Source organism: Kwoniella pini, chromosome 2 (genome assembly GCF_000512605.2).
Source record: "Kwoniella pini CBS 10737 chromosome 2, complete sequence".
NCBI lineage: Eukaryota > Fungi > Basidiomycota > Tremellomycetes > Tremellales > Cryptococcaceae > Kwoniella > Kwoniella pini.
In genome coordinates this window covers 578,571-595,202 of record NC_091717.1, presented here as the reverse complement: position 1 = coordinate 595,202, position 16,632 = coordinate 578,571, and the positions used below count along the sequence as shown (strand labels likewise).

Here is a 16,632-nt window from a genome sequence, read left to right as displayed (position 1 = left end):
CAGCCTAACATATACCAGCTCCAATATCCTGCCTGAGGAGTTGTACCCCTTACCTCCTCCAAACAATTGCTCCCCAAGGCCTCTTAACGATATCGAATCGGTTCGAGTCGATACTTTAAGCCGACTACAATTCGTGAGCCATCGGTCTATCGATATGCTACCAAGTTGAGCTGCTGATCGCCTTACAGTTCCTAGCTACAGCGCCTACTTGCTGGCGTGAGACTGCCATAGACGTAAGTTTGTACTGAACAAGACCTGCTGCTGATCACAGGGTCTTATACTTGGATGCAGTCGATACCGTCTTTGCACAAGTTTCAGCTTCCTAACGGAGAATGCGTCTCCTGTGTCTTGTGGCAAGGCCTATTCCACATTACTGGCACGGATATAGGTGAGTCGAAACTGTATGCCAACACCTTTCTGTCCACGCTGATCAATTGCGCGGACTCGGTCAGTGCGCGCATTGACATTCAGGTTCGAAGCATTCGGACGGCCAGTTCATTCCAACAAAAAGTGGGAAGAAGGCGTTTTCTCGGATCTTCGGAATCTGAAACCGGGGCAAGACGCTGCTCTCGAAGAGCCTAAGTACGAGATACTTGCTTTCGAAATGTGCGCATGCTGATAAGTCGCAGATCTCCGCTGCTGGAATTTCTCTTTCGTAATGGCTGCATCCGTACTCAGAAAAAAGTGAGCGAACGACATACTTGCATGAACGTGGCTGACTTCATGCCTTAGCAAAAAGTATGTCCCGGTTCCCCTCCTTGCGATGACTTGGCTGTTAACGCGTGTCGCTGTGACGAACAGGTGTTTTACTGGTAGGTCTGTCTATATGATTATCGTCTTACATTTACTAACTGGGATGCCAAGGTTCTCTGTCCCGCATGATCGACTTTTCCTCGATGCATTGGAGAGAGATCTGAAGAGGGAGAAAGCTGGACTGGAGCCTACTTCTGTGGTCGTTGGAGAGCCAGCTATCAGTTTCCGGTTGAGTGTTGTCATACCATCGTGTGCCTGGAATTTCCGCTGACCCCCAGCAGATACGATCCTACCAGGACTCTTTTTGAGCAATTTGCCGGCAAAAACCCGGGACTCATGTCACCTGTTTCAGTGCGTACTGTAGGAGAGGAGGAACTCTGCGAATTACGCTCATGAAAATTCATAGCAACCGGTGGACGTCACGCTATTGGATCCTTCCGGTCTTCCGCCCGTGGTAATATCTGATTCAGCTGTAGCATCATTCCAGCTTCCATGCGATCAATTCGATAGAATGTACAGTCAATCGCCGATGCCGTCAGCCTCCAATGACCCGCAAGTGTCCCACCAGCTTCTGCTACCAGGCAGCTCTGTTTATAAGCGCCGACGTGCCTCACGGCGCCGCTGCTTGACCCCCAATGACCCGGAGAGCTCTCGAGCGGAGCAACGTCAGGCTCCTAAGCATACTGGAATCTTGCGTGCATGGACATCATCTCCTACTTTGACATACGCCGCACAAGGATCTCTTGGTGAGCGTTCATGGGCTTATCGCTCATAACTATGAGCATAATACTCGATAGCCCAGCTGACTAGCAGATGACATGCCGTGTAGACGATGCTAATAGACCACCAGCATCTGTGTTACGTACCTATGGCTGTATGTATACCAACTGTGGTAAAGTCTTCAAGCGCCTCGAGCATCTTAAAAGGCACATACGAACCCACACAAATGAAAGGCCGTTCTTGTGTTCGACATGTCTTCGATCATTCACACGTCAGGACAATTTGGTGCAGCATCTCAAAACACATCAACGGACGGGTACGTTGACTCCAGAAGCTTCTGACGCGTCGGGGCATGCCAGCATCATCAGACGACGTAGCCAATTACATCGGTCGCCAGCACCCCTTAACGAAAAAGGCACTCTTGCTCCTCCTCTGGATCAGCCAAGGTGAGTCTCTTGCCTCGAGAAATATCAGCCCCTGTTATGTAATGGGCCTCATCAATAATTCCTGTCTGTTGATCATTTCCACTAGGGCCTTGAATGAAACTCAGGTATATGCTCGCTCACTTACGGCTCCGCCTGGTTGGAGTACCAATCTCAGCAATTCCCCGATTTCAACCCCACTGGATCTGACTTACGCGACAGCCACTTCACAAGATTACGTCTTCGGTCCTGGGGTACCTGTTGTTAGCGCCAATCTGGCAGTCGCTTCGTTTGGAATGACAGGGGTTGACGGGGACTACACGGTTCATGGTGCGCTGCATCCAGCTGGATGTTGACAAGCGCAATTAGTGATTTCGATGATTCCTGTGTCTTGTCATGCGTGTATCCGGGCAGCTCTCTTCGACATGAGACTCAGAGATTCTTTCCATAGCTCTTGACATGTATTCCTGATAAGTATACTGCTACTATGCCCCTCACATTGCATGCAGCAACAGCGACTTGGCTTAATTATCAGCAATTGCAATTGATCAAATCCATCGGACGAGCAAAGTGATACAAGGCTGAAGAGAGAGACTCGCTCTGGATCGGGATTGAACTCCCTTATATACTGGTTATGGGAACAAATGGACTTGAGAATTGTCTTTCCGTCACCTCGCAAGGGCCAAGGGGGAATATGAGTGCGAAGCAGTGCAGTCATAATGTTGCAAGCGGCTGACCAATCGCACCAGCCAAACAAAACGCATTGCTAGCGGAATCTCAGAGCACAAGATGCAGCTGGCGAGTCACTCGCATGTCCAACCGGACAGCCAACAGTCACCTTAATCTCAGGTGCCCTTCCGCTTTCAGAGACAGAGTGCAGCTTTCATGTCCAGATACTATAAATATGCATAACTAATTATTCAAGCTATGCTACTGTAATCCGCCTTCACATCCACTTCTACTAATTTTGATTCGAGAGTGCGTCACGAGCTGTCAGTTTCGAATCAGCCATACAAATACCTAGGAAGGATAATGTAACACCTACTGGGCTTAAGCGATCACGCATTGAGTACCACTACCATTGTGACTTCCAGCGGCTTCCTCATTTCGAGGAGCTTCGGAGGTTTGAGCGGCGAAAGCAGCAACGTTGTTGAAGATAGCAGTGAAAGCGTCCATTGTAATGGTTTAATTTGGTTGTGGTTTGTTTGGGTTGGAGAGGTTTGAAAGGCTTTGGAGTTTGTATTGTTGTGTTTGATTGAAGAAAAGAAAAGAACGTACTGATTCATGAAGGGGTATTTATATATCTTTGTTCATCAATATATTTGTAAGTAATAATTCGATTTATTCAGTATAAAAAATACAATAAAGAATAATAAATTCGGCATCATGTTTTGACTTTTTTTTTGGTGATTTTTATTGTTCTTCTTGCCGAAATTATTGAGAACAATAAAGAAAATATTCAATTTGAAGATGTTTTATTCAGGATAATCATTTTTGTTCACTTTGGAGAACAATAGATAAATATTTTCATTTAACGCGGAATTATAAGTTGAAGAACATGTATATTGTTCTATTGTGATTCTTGCATACATCCCTTAATGTATATGTTTATTGTTCACATACTTTTGTATTGTATGCAAGTTGACATATACAGCGAATTATATTCATAAAATACCATAAGAAGATGAACAATAAAGATGAAATCGAATAAGAACAATAGGCAAAAAAACTGTGGTATAAATGGTCCCTTTGTTCCTGATCGACCCGGTTAATTATATCTTCCGAAACATGAAACTTCATTAAAGTACTCTTTTTGTTCATTTTTTATTGTTCAAAGAATGCATAATGCATATTGTGTGAAGACGGATTGAAAGAACAATGAAGTGTAGATTCATATTATATTTGTAAGCAGACTATGCTTTGTATATGATCCACCCCATTTCTGTTATACACAAAAAGAAGTAATAACACCTCGTTTCATCTCTTGTACCCTTCCCTCTTCATCTTCTCGTTTGTAATTGATCTAGAACGATTTTCTCATGCCAGTAATCTTTTGTTTTTGTATGATCATCGGCCGAATTAAATGTTCACGGCACTATGAAAAGTCTGTCAGCTCGGCCGGTCTATGTAGACGATAGACATAGTTCAAATTTACCGATAAAGTAGGATGTACGCTACTGAATCTTCACCTCCCCCATCCATATTCAATATTTTGTCTCTATAACTATTGTCAGTATACTGTTTGATCTTATAAGAGAACCAAGTGAACTCACGCAGTGACCACGGATACTTTGTCATCTATGCATGGACTAACGTCAATCTCCAAATAACCAATACAAGTTCAGCTGAAATCGTCAACTCACCATCGAATTTAAACCATTCCTCTTCACCTGATGCTTGAGGTACATCACTCTCTTTCCTCGTCCATCCGATATAATGACCTATTCCGATGTTAGCTTTGAACGTGATGCTCTGATATGGCAACGATAAACTTACCGGAATCCGCTGAGGCTCCTTTATGCGTTACCATAGCTATTTGATGATTGTCAGCAACGGACATGCTTACGCGGCCAGGTCATGTAAAGCAGCAAAAGCGGGAGAAACGGATGATGGCCAAATGACTTACCATAAAGTTCATACATCCCGGAAACATTCGTGTCGTCTGCAATTCCCTTCTCCTTGACCAATTCAGCTATCTTCTCCCTTTCATCTCTTCTAATGTCCACCTCTTTTGTAGCATCGTCGCTAGTCGCTTTTCCTGCATTCCTCTTAATAATCTTAGCCCTATCATCCCGTTCTTTGAGTATTTGCTTGACGGCTGAATTTACCGGTTGAAGCTGTGTTCGGACTTCTTCTGTTGCCTGTAAAGCCAACTCAACCGATCAGCATAAGGTGAAAAGGAACGGCTGATAAAAGGCAAATGGGGGTGAAGCTAAGGACTTTTGTTTATGAGCGACTTACCAAGTCGATGGTATCCAATTGTAATGGGAATTTGACTTTTCTCATGATTTTGGCTTTCTTCCTGATTATGCATGTTTGTTAGAGTCGATTCAGATCCTCCTTAGGAATAAACTGGTAGAGACTTACTGGATATCCCTTCGCCAGTAGAACCTTACCATATGAACAACTAAATTTTGAGGTAATCTGGATATACGAGATTCACTAAATTGAATATGTGAAGATCAGCGTCTCATGTGACTTGCTTCAAAGGATACTGGAGATTCGTTACAACAGGCGAGCTGTCCTGAGAGAAATTCCTGAATTCCAGACTCACGATGAATATGCAGCCATTCTACCTAAACTTGGGCTTGTCTTTTCTATCTGCTGATTTAAGCTCTATCACATATAGCTACATCAGCCTCCCGTCGACAAGTCAACAGAATTTAGAAACTCACATCAAGTATACCAGAGACCAAGAAATTGGTATTTATAGATATGTTACATTGCAGTTTCAACTGTCTCTCTTTGCTGGTTGTAGCTGGTTCTTCAGGTGCTTCAACACACTGTAATCTATACCAATTACACATCAGCTCATGACAAGCGTATGTGAAGGGGCTCACTGGCCAATATTATAGACTCACTTCGACGTCAATTCAAGACCCATCATCTTGTCCACAGCGTTCTCATCTCCATTTGATCCACCTAAACTCAATTTCAAAGCTGAAAGAAGTTGCGTCCAAGCTTCATCGGCATCTAGAACAATGATGAACTATTAGTTTGACACTTGCAGGGCAGATAAGGTGGATTATCTCAAAAAAACTTTAAAGATTGGATTGTAGAATTCACCTTGTTGAGAATATCTTCCGGCATTATCAGTCTCAGCAAATTGAGGAGCCAATATTCGAAGATTGCTCAATACGTTGAATGGCGCAACCGCATCAGCAGTTTGGTTCAATCCACTGAACAAGTTCTTGAGGGAATTGGTGACCTTTCCTTCTGGAGAATTAGCGGTTGTGGAGTAGCTAAAATTATACGAGAATTAGCAAGATTCTGGAACGTGAAGGATAGATGAGGAATCCGACATACGAATCTAAGGCTACGCTCAGCTGAGGTATAGTTTTCAATGCTTGTAAAGTTGAATTCAGGTAACATGTCTGACCCAAATTGATCAAGCCTGCTGGATTTCCTTCCTAATGCGCGAAGGGTGCAGACAATCAGCTTCGTCCAAAACATCAAGTATGAGGAGAACATCCAAATATTTGCAGCTGTAGGGGAATGAGGGATGTCATCCTAAGCCAACACTCACAGCTAAAGCGACTTGATCTTGATCCATATCCTCTAAGAAAGTGATTTGTTCCGTCGGTGCAGTTGGTAATGGTCCAGCAGTACCGATAACCTGTTCTCACTTTATCAGTCCTTTGATCTGATAACCTCAATTGAAGGAACATACAGTGATATTTTGATCCTATATAAAGAGTTTTGTTAGCTACATTACATAACTTTCCAAGAGGCATATGTCAGCCTTACAGGTTTCAATCCTAATTTAGAAAGATCCGCATCATCCTACAAATCCAATCGTAAATCAGCTTTCTCAAGTGGAGATTGTCGTGATGTCATGGATATACCTTCAAAATTCCTTTAATCATAACCTTCATTCGGTCTACCGAAATCAAAGATCTAGGTCAACATGATATTTCTAATCGTTCGAGCAACGTCAATATGACTAGCTTACCTGTTGGGACTCCTGTGACTTGGTATATAGCATCTTTAAAGATACTAACGCTCTTAGAAGGATCAACTTCAATGAGATGAGTTTTACCTGAATGTTTGATATTGACTGGTAAAAGATATATCAGTTTCCCTGCCAATTAAAAAGGAGGAGGTCGGAAGAAGTATCGATGGATGCTCACCTTTCATACTGTGTGTTCTAGTAGCTGTCATTGAATATTCTAATACAGAGTGTAGAAATATGAGAAACAACGTTGAAATAAGATGACAGGCAAGTAAGGATTTTCTGGATTGATCTTCGCTGGCGCGTCACTGTGCGGAGTCTCCATCATTTGATTCAAAAATCAATCCTTGAGTCAGGTGGCGTAATTTCTTTCAACAGATATATCAATCGGTGAACGAATGAACAGTACTTTGACGACAGGATCATATACACGTAAGAATGCATATACTACTAGCTATCGAATTATGGACTTGTATACAAATGTTCGCTTGATTCGTAACCTGATTTAGCTATTTATCAAAGCTATTTTAATCATCTCTTCTTTCTCTCTCATCGTCTTTGTCTTTTTCATCATCAAGGGCTCGAGTTTTTTTGACCGGAGATGCAGAGGCAGTACCATTTCTACTCCTATCATCTTTGATATCCCTTCGCGTAGGAGGCGGGGATTCGCTTCGTCTGGAATCTCGGCCGTTTCCATTTGTTGGAGAAGGTGATCTTCTTCTGTCAGCATCACCTTTCCTTGACTTATCGTCGGCTTCATCGTCGTAATCTCTTCCTCTTCTTGGAGGGGGGGAAGGAGATCTCCTTCGAGGTGGAGGAGAAGGGGATCGTCTTCGAGGTGGAGGAGATCTTCGACGATCTCTACTGTCGCTAATTCTGTACCAACTTGTCAGTTGTTGGCTCTGCTATTGCATCCGCAGATGCCAACTCACCCATCATGTCTCCATTGAGTGCTCGGTGGTCTCTTAGCCCATTGTACAGTTATCTTTTTACCATCAATGGATCGACCGTGCCTTTGGGAATTAAACACATCAGCAACGATGAAAATAAGCACATCTCTACCTCGATTAAATCATCATACTCACATATCATAGTAAGCATCCTCAGCATCATCTTCTCGTCTAAATTCCACAAAGGCAAAAGCTAACGAATGATCGTAAGACGTAAGCTATTTGTGCGTCAGGCGATTGGCAATGTTGCTCGTAGACCGCGAAGTTCGCTCAAGTATTTCTCGACTTCTCCCGGTGGTTTGCAGAACCGGGACCGCCATCGATTAGCAAGAGGATATTCCTTTCGTCAAGGTGATCGATCGGTCGCCAGAGAGAAGTAACAAGAAGAAGACGAAATATCGTTTGTAAGGAGATTTAGTCTCATTGCCAATTCGGATCGATGTCTTTGTAAATTAAAGAATGAGAACCCAGTCACACAAGTACCATCTCTAAAGGCAGCGAAAATGGTTCGGAAGAGAAGGGGTGAGGGACTGATTGGCAGAGAAGCGGGGCGCGATGTACAAGAGGATAATTACTTACGAGATGAAGAAGGGGTTTTTAAAGCTGGAATATCACATCTAATCAATCTCCCATATCTCTCGAATTCATATGCTAAATCTCTAGCTCGGAGATTACCGGCGAAGCCAGAAACGTAAAGGACGCTACGACGAAGGACGCGATATCAGCTTCCATCAGAGTAAATTACGAGGAAGGCGGCATGGATTAGACATACGTTCGGTTCTGCGTGGACATCAGGGTTTGTCAGCAGTTCATCTCAAGCCCGTACAGAAATTAGGTACTGCACAGTTGATTACTCACCATTTTTTGTGGTTTCCAGGCGACCCTCTGTAGTGATAGGTTTACGACAAGGAATAATGATGATGAGAAGATTGTAGAATAACAACATTGCTTCTCCAACTTCAGGAGACATCATCACTTTTATTCAAAGGACATTATCCATGGAAGCGGTTACCTCCGCTGGAAAGGACGATATAAGAACACCGGAGTTATGCGGTATATAGTGATTTGGCACTTGTACAAGTAGTGATGAAATGTGAAACGTGGTTTAGTAAGAAGTGGAGGTTGACCGGTGTTTCAGAATTCCACCTTTAATCGTTAAGGGTGGAAAAAAAAGAAATCATTCACAAGAAATACCAAGCAAAATTCACATTTCATAAGATCACATGCATACATCTCTGACTGACGATTACACCATTTTTGAATATGCATGAGATGATAACGAGAGTGATCAAGATGACAATGACGAGATGAAGCGGGAATGAATACAACGTAAAGATAATTAGGGATAGGTGAGTTCGATTTATACACACAAGCCGCATTAACGCACAGCCTCCGCCTCATACAATCATACAATTATACAACACTAATAAAACAACCTTTGTTCCAATTCAATTCACACTTTACAATTGTTCCATCCAAAATTTCATTCCTTTTTCACTTTATTCTGTCTTTTGTATACGTATTTTCGGGTTTCTTCTTCTTCCTGGATCGAAGATTTCGTTTGTCTGATCAAGATACATTGATACCACATTCTTTCATTATAGTTGCCGATCATCGTCATTGTTCACTGCTTCGATCGCCTTTACATCACAAAATTGTCATCGTATCTGGTAGAAGTCAAGATGTCCGCTGCCGGGCCTTCACAAAGCAGGGGAGGATACAGATTTGAGGGAGTAACGGACTTGTGGTATGTCGCCCGGTGGTCTAGACCATTTGAGAAGTTAAAAATAATTCGCTAATTTGGTCATATGAATAGCACGTTGGGAGCCACTCTAGCAGAAGATACAGTCCTTGCTACACTCCGAGAACGATTCCTCATATCTCAGCCATACACTACTTTATCCCCTTCATCGTTGATATCAGTCAATCCGCACGCATACTTGCCACTCAATGGAGATGCTTCCTTACAAGATTATGTAGCGGAGTATTATAGATCACAAGTTGACGATGAGACTTCTAGGGAAAGGGATCCGGAATCATCAACTAAGAGCAAGAACAGCGGATTAGGACCACACGTCTTTCAGCTGGCATTGGATGCATTATATAATATGAGGAGAACAAGGCAAGACCAGATCGTTGTGCTTAGGTAAGTCGATTTGTTGTCATGACTGTTATGGGATGAAGAAGCTGAACATTGCCGCTTACGATCTGATAGTGGATCGGTAGGGTCTGGTAAAACGGAGATCAGAAGATTAGCTATCAAAGCTATATCCGAAGTCAGTGTAGCTGCCCCAGGGAAGAAAGGATCCAAAGTCGGTAGTCAGGTTGCCAACGCCCAGGTAGGTTTTTTGTACTCTATAGCGCCGTCCATCTGTATCAACCGCTCTTATCTGTGGGAGATTGTGACTAACCTTTCTCTCTCAGTTCATCCTCGAGTCATTCGGTAATGCACATACACTTACAAACGACAACGCCTCCCGTTTCGGCAACTACACTGAGCTCCAATTCAACGATCGAGGTCGGCTAGAAGGGCTGAAGACTATCGAGTATTACTTTGAACGGTCAAGAGTATCACAAACTCCTTCAAGCGGTGAAAGAAATTTTCACGTATTCTACTATCTAGTTAGCGGTGTACATGGTGAAGAGAAATCGTTCTTGAAATTGGAGAATATCAACTCTTACCGATATTTGCAAAGTCGAGTCAGAAGAACAGGGACCGATGATCGATCGAGATTCGAACAGCTCAAACAAGCTTTCAAAACCGTTGGACTATCGAATCGATTAGTTGCTCAGGTCTGTCAACTTCTAGCTACGATCTTACATATCGGTAATCTGCAATTCGAGACTGGCGGGAACCAGCATGAAGGAGCCATTGTGACCAACTTCGAAACCCTTTCAACTGTCGCTGAATTCTTAGGTGTATCTCAAGAAGCTCTTGCAGAATTATTTTCTTTCAAAACGGTTTTGATGAAGAAAGAGGTATACACGACTTTCCTGGATCCCGAACAAGCAGAATCAGTACGGGATGAACTCGCTCGAACACTCTACTCGTTACTCTTCTCTTGGCTAAACGAACATATCAACCAGAAATTATGCAAAGATTCTTTTGGATCTTTCATCGCTCTATTAGACTTACCAGGTATGCAGAATAATCATGGACCAGTAGCTATGTCCAACTCGCTTGATCAATTCTGCTTCAACTTTGCGAATGAAAAGGTCCAAAATTGGGTCTTACATCGAGTTCACGAAAACACGCTGGAAGAAGCTAGTAAAGAGAAACTCACCGCGACAAGGACACCGTATTTCGACAATTCCGAATGCGTAAAGATGTTGTCCGATAGTAAAGGTGGGTTAGTGAATATCATGGATGACCAAGCTAGAAAGAAGAAGAACGAGTCTCAATTCTTAGAAATCATGGCTAAGAGATTCACAGGACATGCCTCCTTTTCCCTTTCAACCCAAAGTAGAAGTGGTAATTCAACTTTCACCATAAATCACTATGATGGACCAGTCACCTATACTACAGAGAATTTCTTAGCAAGAAACGCCAATGAGACTTCTGCCGATATTTTACGTCTTTTGAGAGGTACTACCACCGGTGCTCCGGTAGTGTCAGAACATCAGGGATCAAATAACCCATTCATCAAATCTCTCTTTTCCTCTAAATCAATCGCCACCCAAGCACATCCTAGAAACGACGATGAGATCGTAGCTGTCCAACAACCTGTAAGACCTATGCGAGCTCCATCAACTCGACGAAGGAAAGGTAGACCACTCAAAGCGGTGACGGAGATAGAAGAGGAAGAAGGCGAAGATGATGAAGTTGGAGGAGGTAATGACGGAGGTAATGCCGGAAAATCATTAAATTGTGTAGCGGGTCAACATTGGTCAGCTTTAGATACGTTACTTCAGACTTTTGATCAAGCTCAACCTTGGTTGATCTTTTGTCTGAGGCCAAATGATAGTCAACTGCCCTCACAAGTCGAAATTAGAAGTATGAAATCTCAAATTCGGTCTCTCGGTTTGACCGAGATGGCTCATCGACTGCAAAACTCGTACGAAGTCAGGATGACCCACTTCGAAGCGTGTGATAGGTATGCGGAGGAGTTTGACATCAGGGGTATATTGAAAGGTCCTTCGGATGTGGATAGACTACAAGATCTCAAAAGGGTATTGGGACTTAGCGATAGTCAGATGGTCATTGGGGCGAACAGAGTGAGTCATATCCTATGGAAATCATATATCGTGCCAGCTGATGACGTTTCAAGGTGTTCCTATCACATTCTATCTTCCACCGCTTCGAAGATCGTTTGCGAGCTGAAGAGAGAGATGAACAGCGACATCGACGGGAAGATATGGAGTATCTTGATGACAAAGATCGGAAAGTCGACCCCTTCTCACCGTACAACAATAATCGAGATATCTCCCCTGCTGCGTCTCCTGCTCTAGGGTATTCTGATCCTTATCTGCAGAATGAGTCCAATGTAGAACTTCCCTTAGTGGATCACGCTCAGCCTCTTCGTCAAGACTCGCCAGACGACTTTGATGAAATTAGAGGATTCGCCCCTAGTCAGATCACTAGTCAATTTGGTGACTCCAATTCAAATATAGGTACCGAAACTTATGCACCTTCGAGGAACATGTTCAGGGATTTCGATCATAAAGATGAGAAAGACGTGCTTGATCTTGAGCCTCAGGATGGGGAGATCACGGAAGAATATAAGGAATCGATAGCGAGAAGAAGATGGGTTTGGCTTTGTACCCTCCTAACATTCTGGATTCCTGGTTTCCTTCTCAGCAAGATTGGTGGAATGAAACGTCAAGATATTCGACAAGCTTGGAGAGAAAAGTTAGCTATCAACATAATCATCTGGTTCATCTGTGGTTGTACCGTCTTCGTCATTGCTTTCCTCGGCCCATTGATCTGTCCCACCCAACATGTTTACACTCTAAGTGAATTATCAAGTCATAGTTATAAGAACGACCCCAATAACGCTTTCACTGCTATTAGAGGAGAAGTTTTCGATTTATCACAATTCGCACCGACTCATCTCACGGCTGTATCCGTCGTTCCTACCAAGAGTTTAATGCAATATGGTGGACTAGACTCAACGAGCTTGTTCCCCGTAGAAGTAAGCGCTTTGTGTGATGGATACGGTACCAACACTATTAGTCCTTATGTGACCCTTGATTCTACCAACACCTCCGACGTATTCATGCAATATCACGACTTTCGAGCCTACACCAATGATTCTCGACCAGATTGGTATGCTGAGATGATGATAATGATGAGACATAGATTTAGAGTCGGTTTTATGGGATATACTAAGAAAGATGTCAAGAAAATGGCGAGCTCTGGTCGAGCAGTTGCAATTTACGATAATTTGGTATATGAAATGACTACATATATTCAACAGAACGGAGGTGGTCTGAAAGCGCCCAATGGTGTGTCTTTGACCACTGAAGATCAAGCTTCCAGACAGTTCATGGCGCCTCAAGTGGTCGAATTGTTCACCTACAATGCAGGAAAGGATATTACGGCTCTTCTTGACGGACTTTCCGGAACTGCCGGTCAAGATCTGGTAAACAAACAGAAAGTGTGTTTGAGAAATCTCTTCATAATTGGAAAAGTTGATTCAAGAGATTCACCTCAATGTCAATTCTCTACCTACATCCTCTTGGCCTTATCCATAGTTATGGTTGCAATCATTGGATTCAAATTTTTAGCTGCTTTACATTTCGGTTCTTCAAGAGCGCCTGAGAATCATGATAAATTCGTTATTTGTCAGGTACCATGTTATACCGAAGGAGAAGAATCTCTGCGACGTACTATCGACTCACTAGTCAGATTAAAATATGACGATAAAAGGAAATTACTCATGATTATTTGTGATGGAAATATTAAAGGATACGGAAATGATAAACCCACACCTGCGATAGTATTGGATATCTTAGGGGTTGATCAAAATTCTGATCCTGAACCTCTTTCTTTCCAGTCACTTGGAGAAGGAAGTAAACAACATAATATGGGTAAAGTTTATGCTGGTTTATATGAATGTGCTGGACATGTTGTACCTTACTTGGTGGTTGTTAAAGTTGGTAAACCTACAGAAAGACCTAAACCTGGTAATCGAGGAAAGAGAGATTCTCAAATGATAGTCATGCATTTCCTCAATAAGGTGAGCACGGTTTATTTCCCGTCCCATTCGTTCACATCTGATGAACTCTGCTGATGATGGCCAACGCGGCGATAGGTCCACTTCAATGCACCCATGAATCCGCTTGAATTAGAGATGTATCATCAGATCAAGAATGTTATAGGAGTGAATCCAAGTTTCTATGAATATCTGTTCATGGTCGATGCGGATACAACCGTCGATGAGATGTCTTTGAATAGATTGGTATCAGCGTGAGTAGGGAGCAATCTTATCCATATATTGTATCCGCTAATGCTTGACGCATGGATGTAGGATGATGCATGATAAGAAGATTATCGGTGTTTGTGGGGAAACTTCCATCGCCAATTCCAAGCAATCGATAGTGACTATGATGCAGGTGAGCTGCACAAAGCCCATTGACATATGTACATTGATCGCAAGCTCACTTTGGACTTTCATCAGGTATACGAATACTTCATCTCGCATCATCTGGCAAAAGCGTTCGAATCCCTTTTCGGTTCGATCACATGTCTTCCGGGTTGTTTCTCCATGTACAGACTTCGATCCCCTGATACACATAAACCACTATTCATTTCGAATGGTATCATACAAGATTATTCAGAAAATCGAGTCGATACTTTACACTTGAAGAATTTGTTACATTTAGGAGAAGATCGATATCTAACCACTTTAGTTTTGAAACATTTCAACGACTACAAGACCAAATTTGTTAGAGATGCCTACGCTCAGACTGTCGCTCCTGATCAAGGTAGTGTGTTGCTTTCACAAAGAAGAAGATGGATCAATTCTACAATACATAATTTGGCAGAATTGGTCTTTTTAGATCAACTTTGTGGTTTTTGTTGTTTCTCTATGAGATTCGTGGTTTTCATTGACTTGTTATCTACAATAATCGCACCTGTAACGGTGGCTTATGTGAGTAGTCTTGTTTCCATTTCATACCATTTGAATAGGTTCAGGAGATTATAGATTGCTGATTATTTATTGAAAGATTGTCTATTTGGTTTACCTGATTGTCAAAGAAGGAAAATCAATACCCACACTCAGTATTATCATGTTAGCTGCCATTTATGGATTGCAAGCTTTAATCTTTATATTTAGATTAAGGTGGGATATGGTAGCCTGGATGATCTGTGAGTTGACACTCCTCCGTCTCTTGCTCTTTGAGGTATATATCTTGGTTACTAATGAACGGAGATTATTAGTCTACATTGCTGCTATTCCATATTTCTCATTCTTTCTTCCGTTATACTCGTTCTGGAAGATGGACGATTTCAGTTGGGGATCCACTCGATTGGGTAAGTCCGTCATTGACAATCATGAAAAAAGTTTAACTGTTAATTCTAATTTCTTTTATAGTTGTGGGCGAAAAGGGTAAAAAGATTGTCATTCATGTGAGATGCACTACTATGTAGATTGCTATGGCTGTACTAACAATAATTGCAATAGGACGAAGGTAAATTTGACCCTCGATCGATACCGCTCAAGAGTTGGAATGACTATGAGTGAGTTCAGGCGTTAAATTACGAGAAATTCCGTCAACTGACCGAGTGATGCGTTAGAAACGAATTGTGGGATCAAGAGTCTGTTCACTCCGGCTCGTATATGCCACCAGTGAAAGGTGAATACGATTCTCGCCCAGGCTCAGCATATGGGTACGACAATTACGATTCGAAATCAAGAGTACTCTCACCTTCTGGGTCTTATGGTGATTTACGAGCTCAATCAAGAGGTGGATCAATGTACAATGAGGTCGGAATGGGAGTACCACAATTACCTTACCAGAATAGGGATATAATGGGAAGTCCAATGAATTCCAATAATCATTTACCGCTCGGTGGTGGCGATACTCGATCAATGTATGGGGATAACAGGAGTCTATATGGTCAACCTTTGAATGTTGATCAAAGAAGTATGTATGGAGGATCATTTTATGCAGGACAACCTAATTTCGATAATCAGAGAAATTCAAGTTATTCACTTCATAGTAATATGGGAATACCAACACAAATGATCATGGGAAATAATATAATTGGATTAAATCAAAGAAATTCGTCTTATTCAACTTATAATCCACCTACTGTTCAACAACCACAAAATCAACAACAAAGAATAAATTCAATATATGATGAAAATCAAAATAAACCAATTACAAACTTTTTAGGTGATACAGGTATAAATTCTTCAATAAATCAAAATGATAATGAAAACGATAATGGTTTTGATAATTCTTCTATTGGTTTAACATTAGGTCCACAAGGTATAACTGAAAATCAATTAGAAATTTCTATACGTAAAATTATTGAATTAAATAATAATAATTTAGATAATTTAACTAAAAAAATGGTTAGAAAAAATTTAGAAAATGAATTTAAATGTAATTTAAATTCTAGAAAAGAAAGTATAAATAGAATTATTGAAGTGATTTTAGCTGGTAAGTTTTTTTTTCCTCCTTGACAAGTTAAATATTTTAGTAAAGATGGGATAATTGATTTGATTCTTTAATATTTGTAGAACAATAATGCCTTTACGTCTGATTATAATTTCCCTCGATCGTTTGATGAATATGAAAATTAATGGACAATTTGCAACAAAACTCAATTTACGATTCATGATATAACCATATATATTCTCTCAATTCTTATCATTTTCTCTTCATAATAGTTTCGCTTATATGTTTTTCTTTTCATCAATGCATTGAAATCTTTTGGCATGATTACATAGATTGTCATGGGTATATTATCCAAGTGCAGGGTATTGTATGAAGTCCTCTTTACTTATAACCATCTTTCATTGAATTTGCCTATTAGATTTGATGGTTGACCTGGTGCTTGAATGCTATACAGCTAATGTTGATGGATTTTTCGATATTTCAATAACAACTTGTCAAGGCGGAGCGGTATTTATCCTTTATATGTTCCGGCAATATTTTTTAT

General features: G+C 41.5%; 5 protein-coding genes across 5 annotated transcripts; 2 read left to right on the top strand and 3 right to left on the bottom strand.

Annotated features, from left to right (window-relative positions):
- Positions 1-658: 658 nt before the first annotated feature.
- On the top strand, positions 659-2,251 carry I206_101548 (uncharacterized protein; the record flags this gene model as incomplete). Its single annotated transcript, XM_070202409.1, has 2 exons — positions 659-684; positions 2,005-2,251. 2 exons carry the CDS (start codon positions 659-661, stop codon positions 2,249-2,251), a joined length of 273 nt encoding a protein of 90 aa, XP_070058510.1.
- Positions 2,252-2,945: 694 nt separating this feature from the next.
- I206_101547 (uncharacterized protein) lies at positions 2,946-3,071 on the bottom strand (the record flags this gene model as incomplete). The annotated part of the gene is made up of 1 exon (XM_070202408.1): positions 2,946-3,071. One exon carries the CDS (start codon positions 3,069-3,071, stop codon positions 2,946-2,948), a length of 126 nt encoding a protein of 41 aa, XP_070058509.1.
- Positions 3,072-4,046: 975 nt separating this feature from the next.
- Positions 4,047-6,776, bottom strand: I206_101546 (uncharacterized protein; the record flags this gene model as incomplete). The annotated part of the gene is made up of 18 exons (XM_019158184.1): positions 4,047-4,113; positions 4,169-4,193; positions 4,259-4,336; positions 4,392-4,427; positions 4,522-4,756; positions 4,857-4,917; positions 4,983-5,057; positions 5,170-5,231; positions 5,291-5,405; positions 5,477-5,588; positions 5,682-5,857; positions 5,922-6,025; positions 6,142-6,231; positions 6,286-6,300; positions 6,363-6,398; positions 6,461-6,495; positions 6,568-6,672; positions 6,746-6,776. 18 exons carry the CDS (start codon positions 6,774-6,776, stop codon positions 4,047-4,049), a joined length of 1,458 nt encoding a protein of 485 aa, XP_019008797.1.
- Positions 6,777-7,094: 318 nt separating this feature from the next.
- I206_101545 (uncharacterized protein) lies at positions 7,095-8,378 on the bottom strand (the record flags this gene model as incomplete). The annotated part of the gene is made up of 6 exons (XM_019158185.2): positions 7,095-7,443; positions 7,500-7,580; positions 7,653-7,710; positions 8,097-8,218; positions 8,290-8,297; positions 8,376-8,378. 6 exons carry the CDS (start codon positions 8,376-8,378, stop codon positions 7,095-7,097), a joined length of 621 nt encoding a protein of 206 aa, XP_019008798.2.
- An 821-nt stretch (positions 8,379-9,199) lies between these two features.
- I206_101544 (uncharacterized protein) lies at positions 9,200-16,218 on the top strand (the record flags this gene model as incomplete). The annotated part of the gene is made up of 14 exons (XM_019158186.1): positions 9,200-9,264; positions 9,334-9,663; positions 9,733-9,856; positions 9,942-11,732; positions 11,786-13,696; positions 13,772-13,926; positions 13,988-14,072; positions 14,138-14,611; positions 14,688-14,829; positions 14,902-14,994; positions 15,056-15,090; positions 15,146-15,201; positions 15,259-16,130; positions 16,211-16,218. 14 exons carry the CDS (start codon positions 9,200-9,202, stop codon positions 16,216-16,218), a joined length of 6,141 nt encoding a protein of 2,046 aa, XP_019008799.1.
- Between the last annotated feature and the right edge of the window lie 414 nt (positions 16,219-16,632).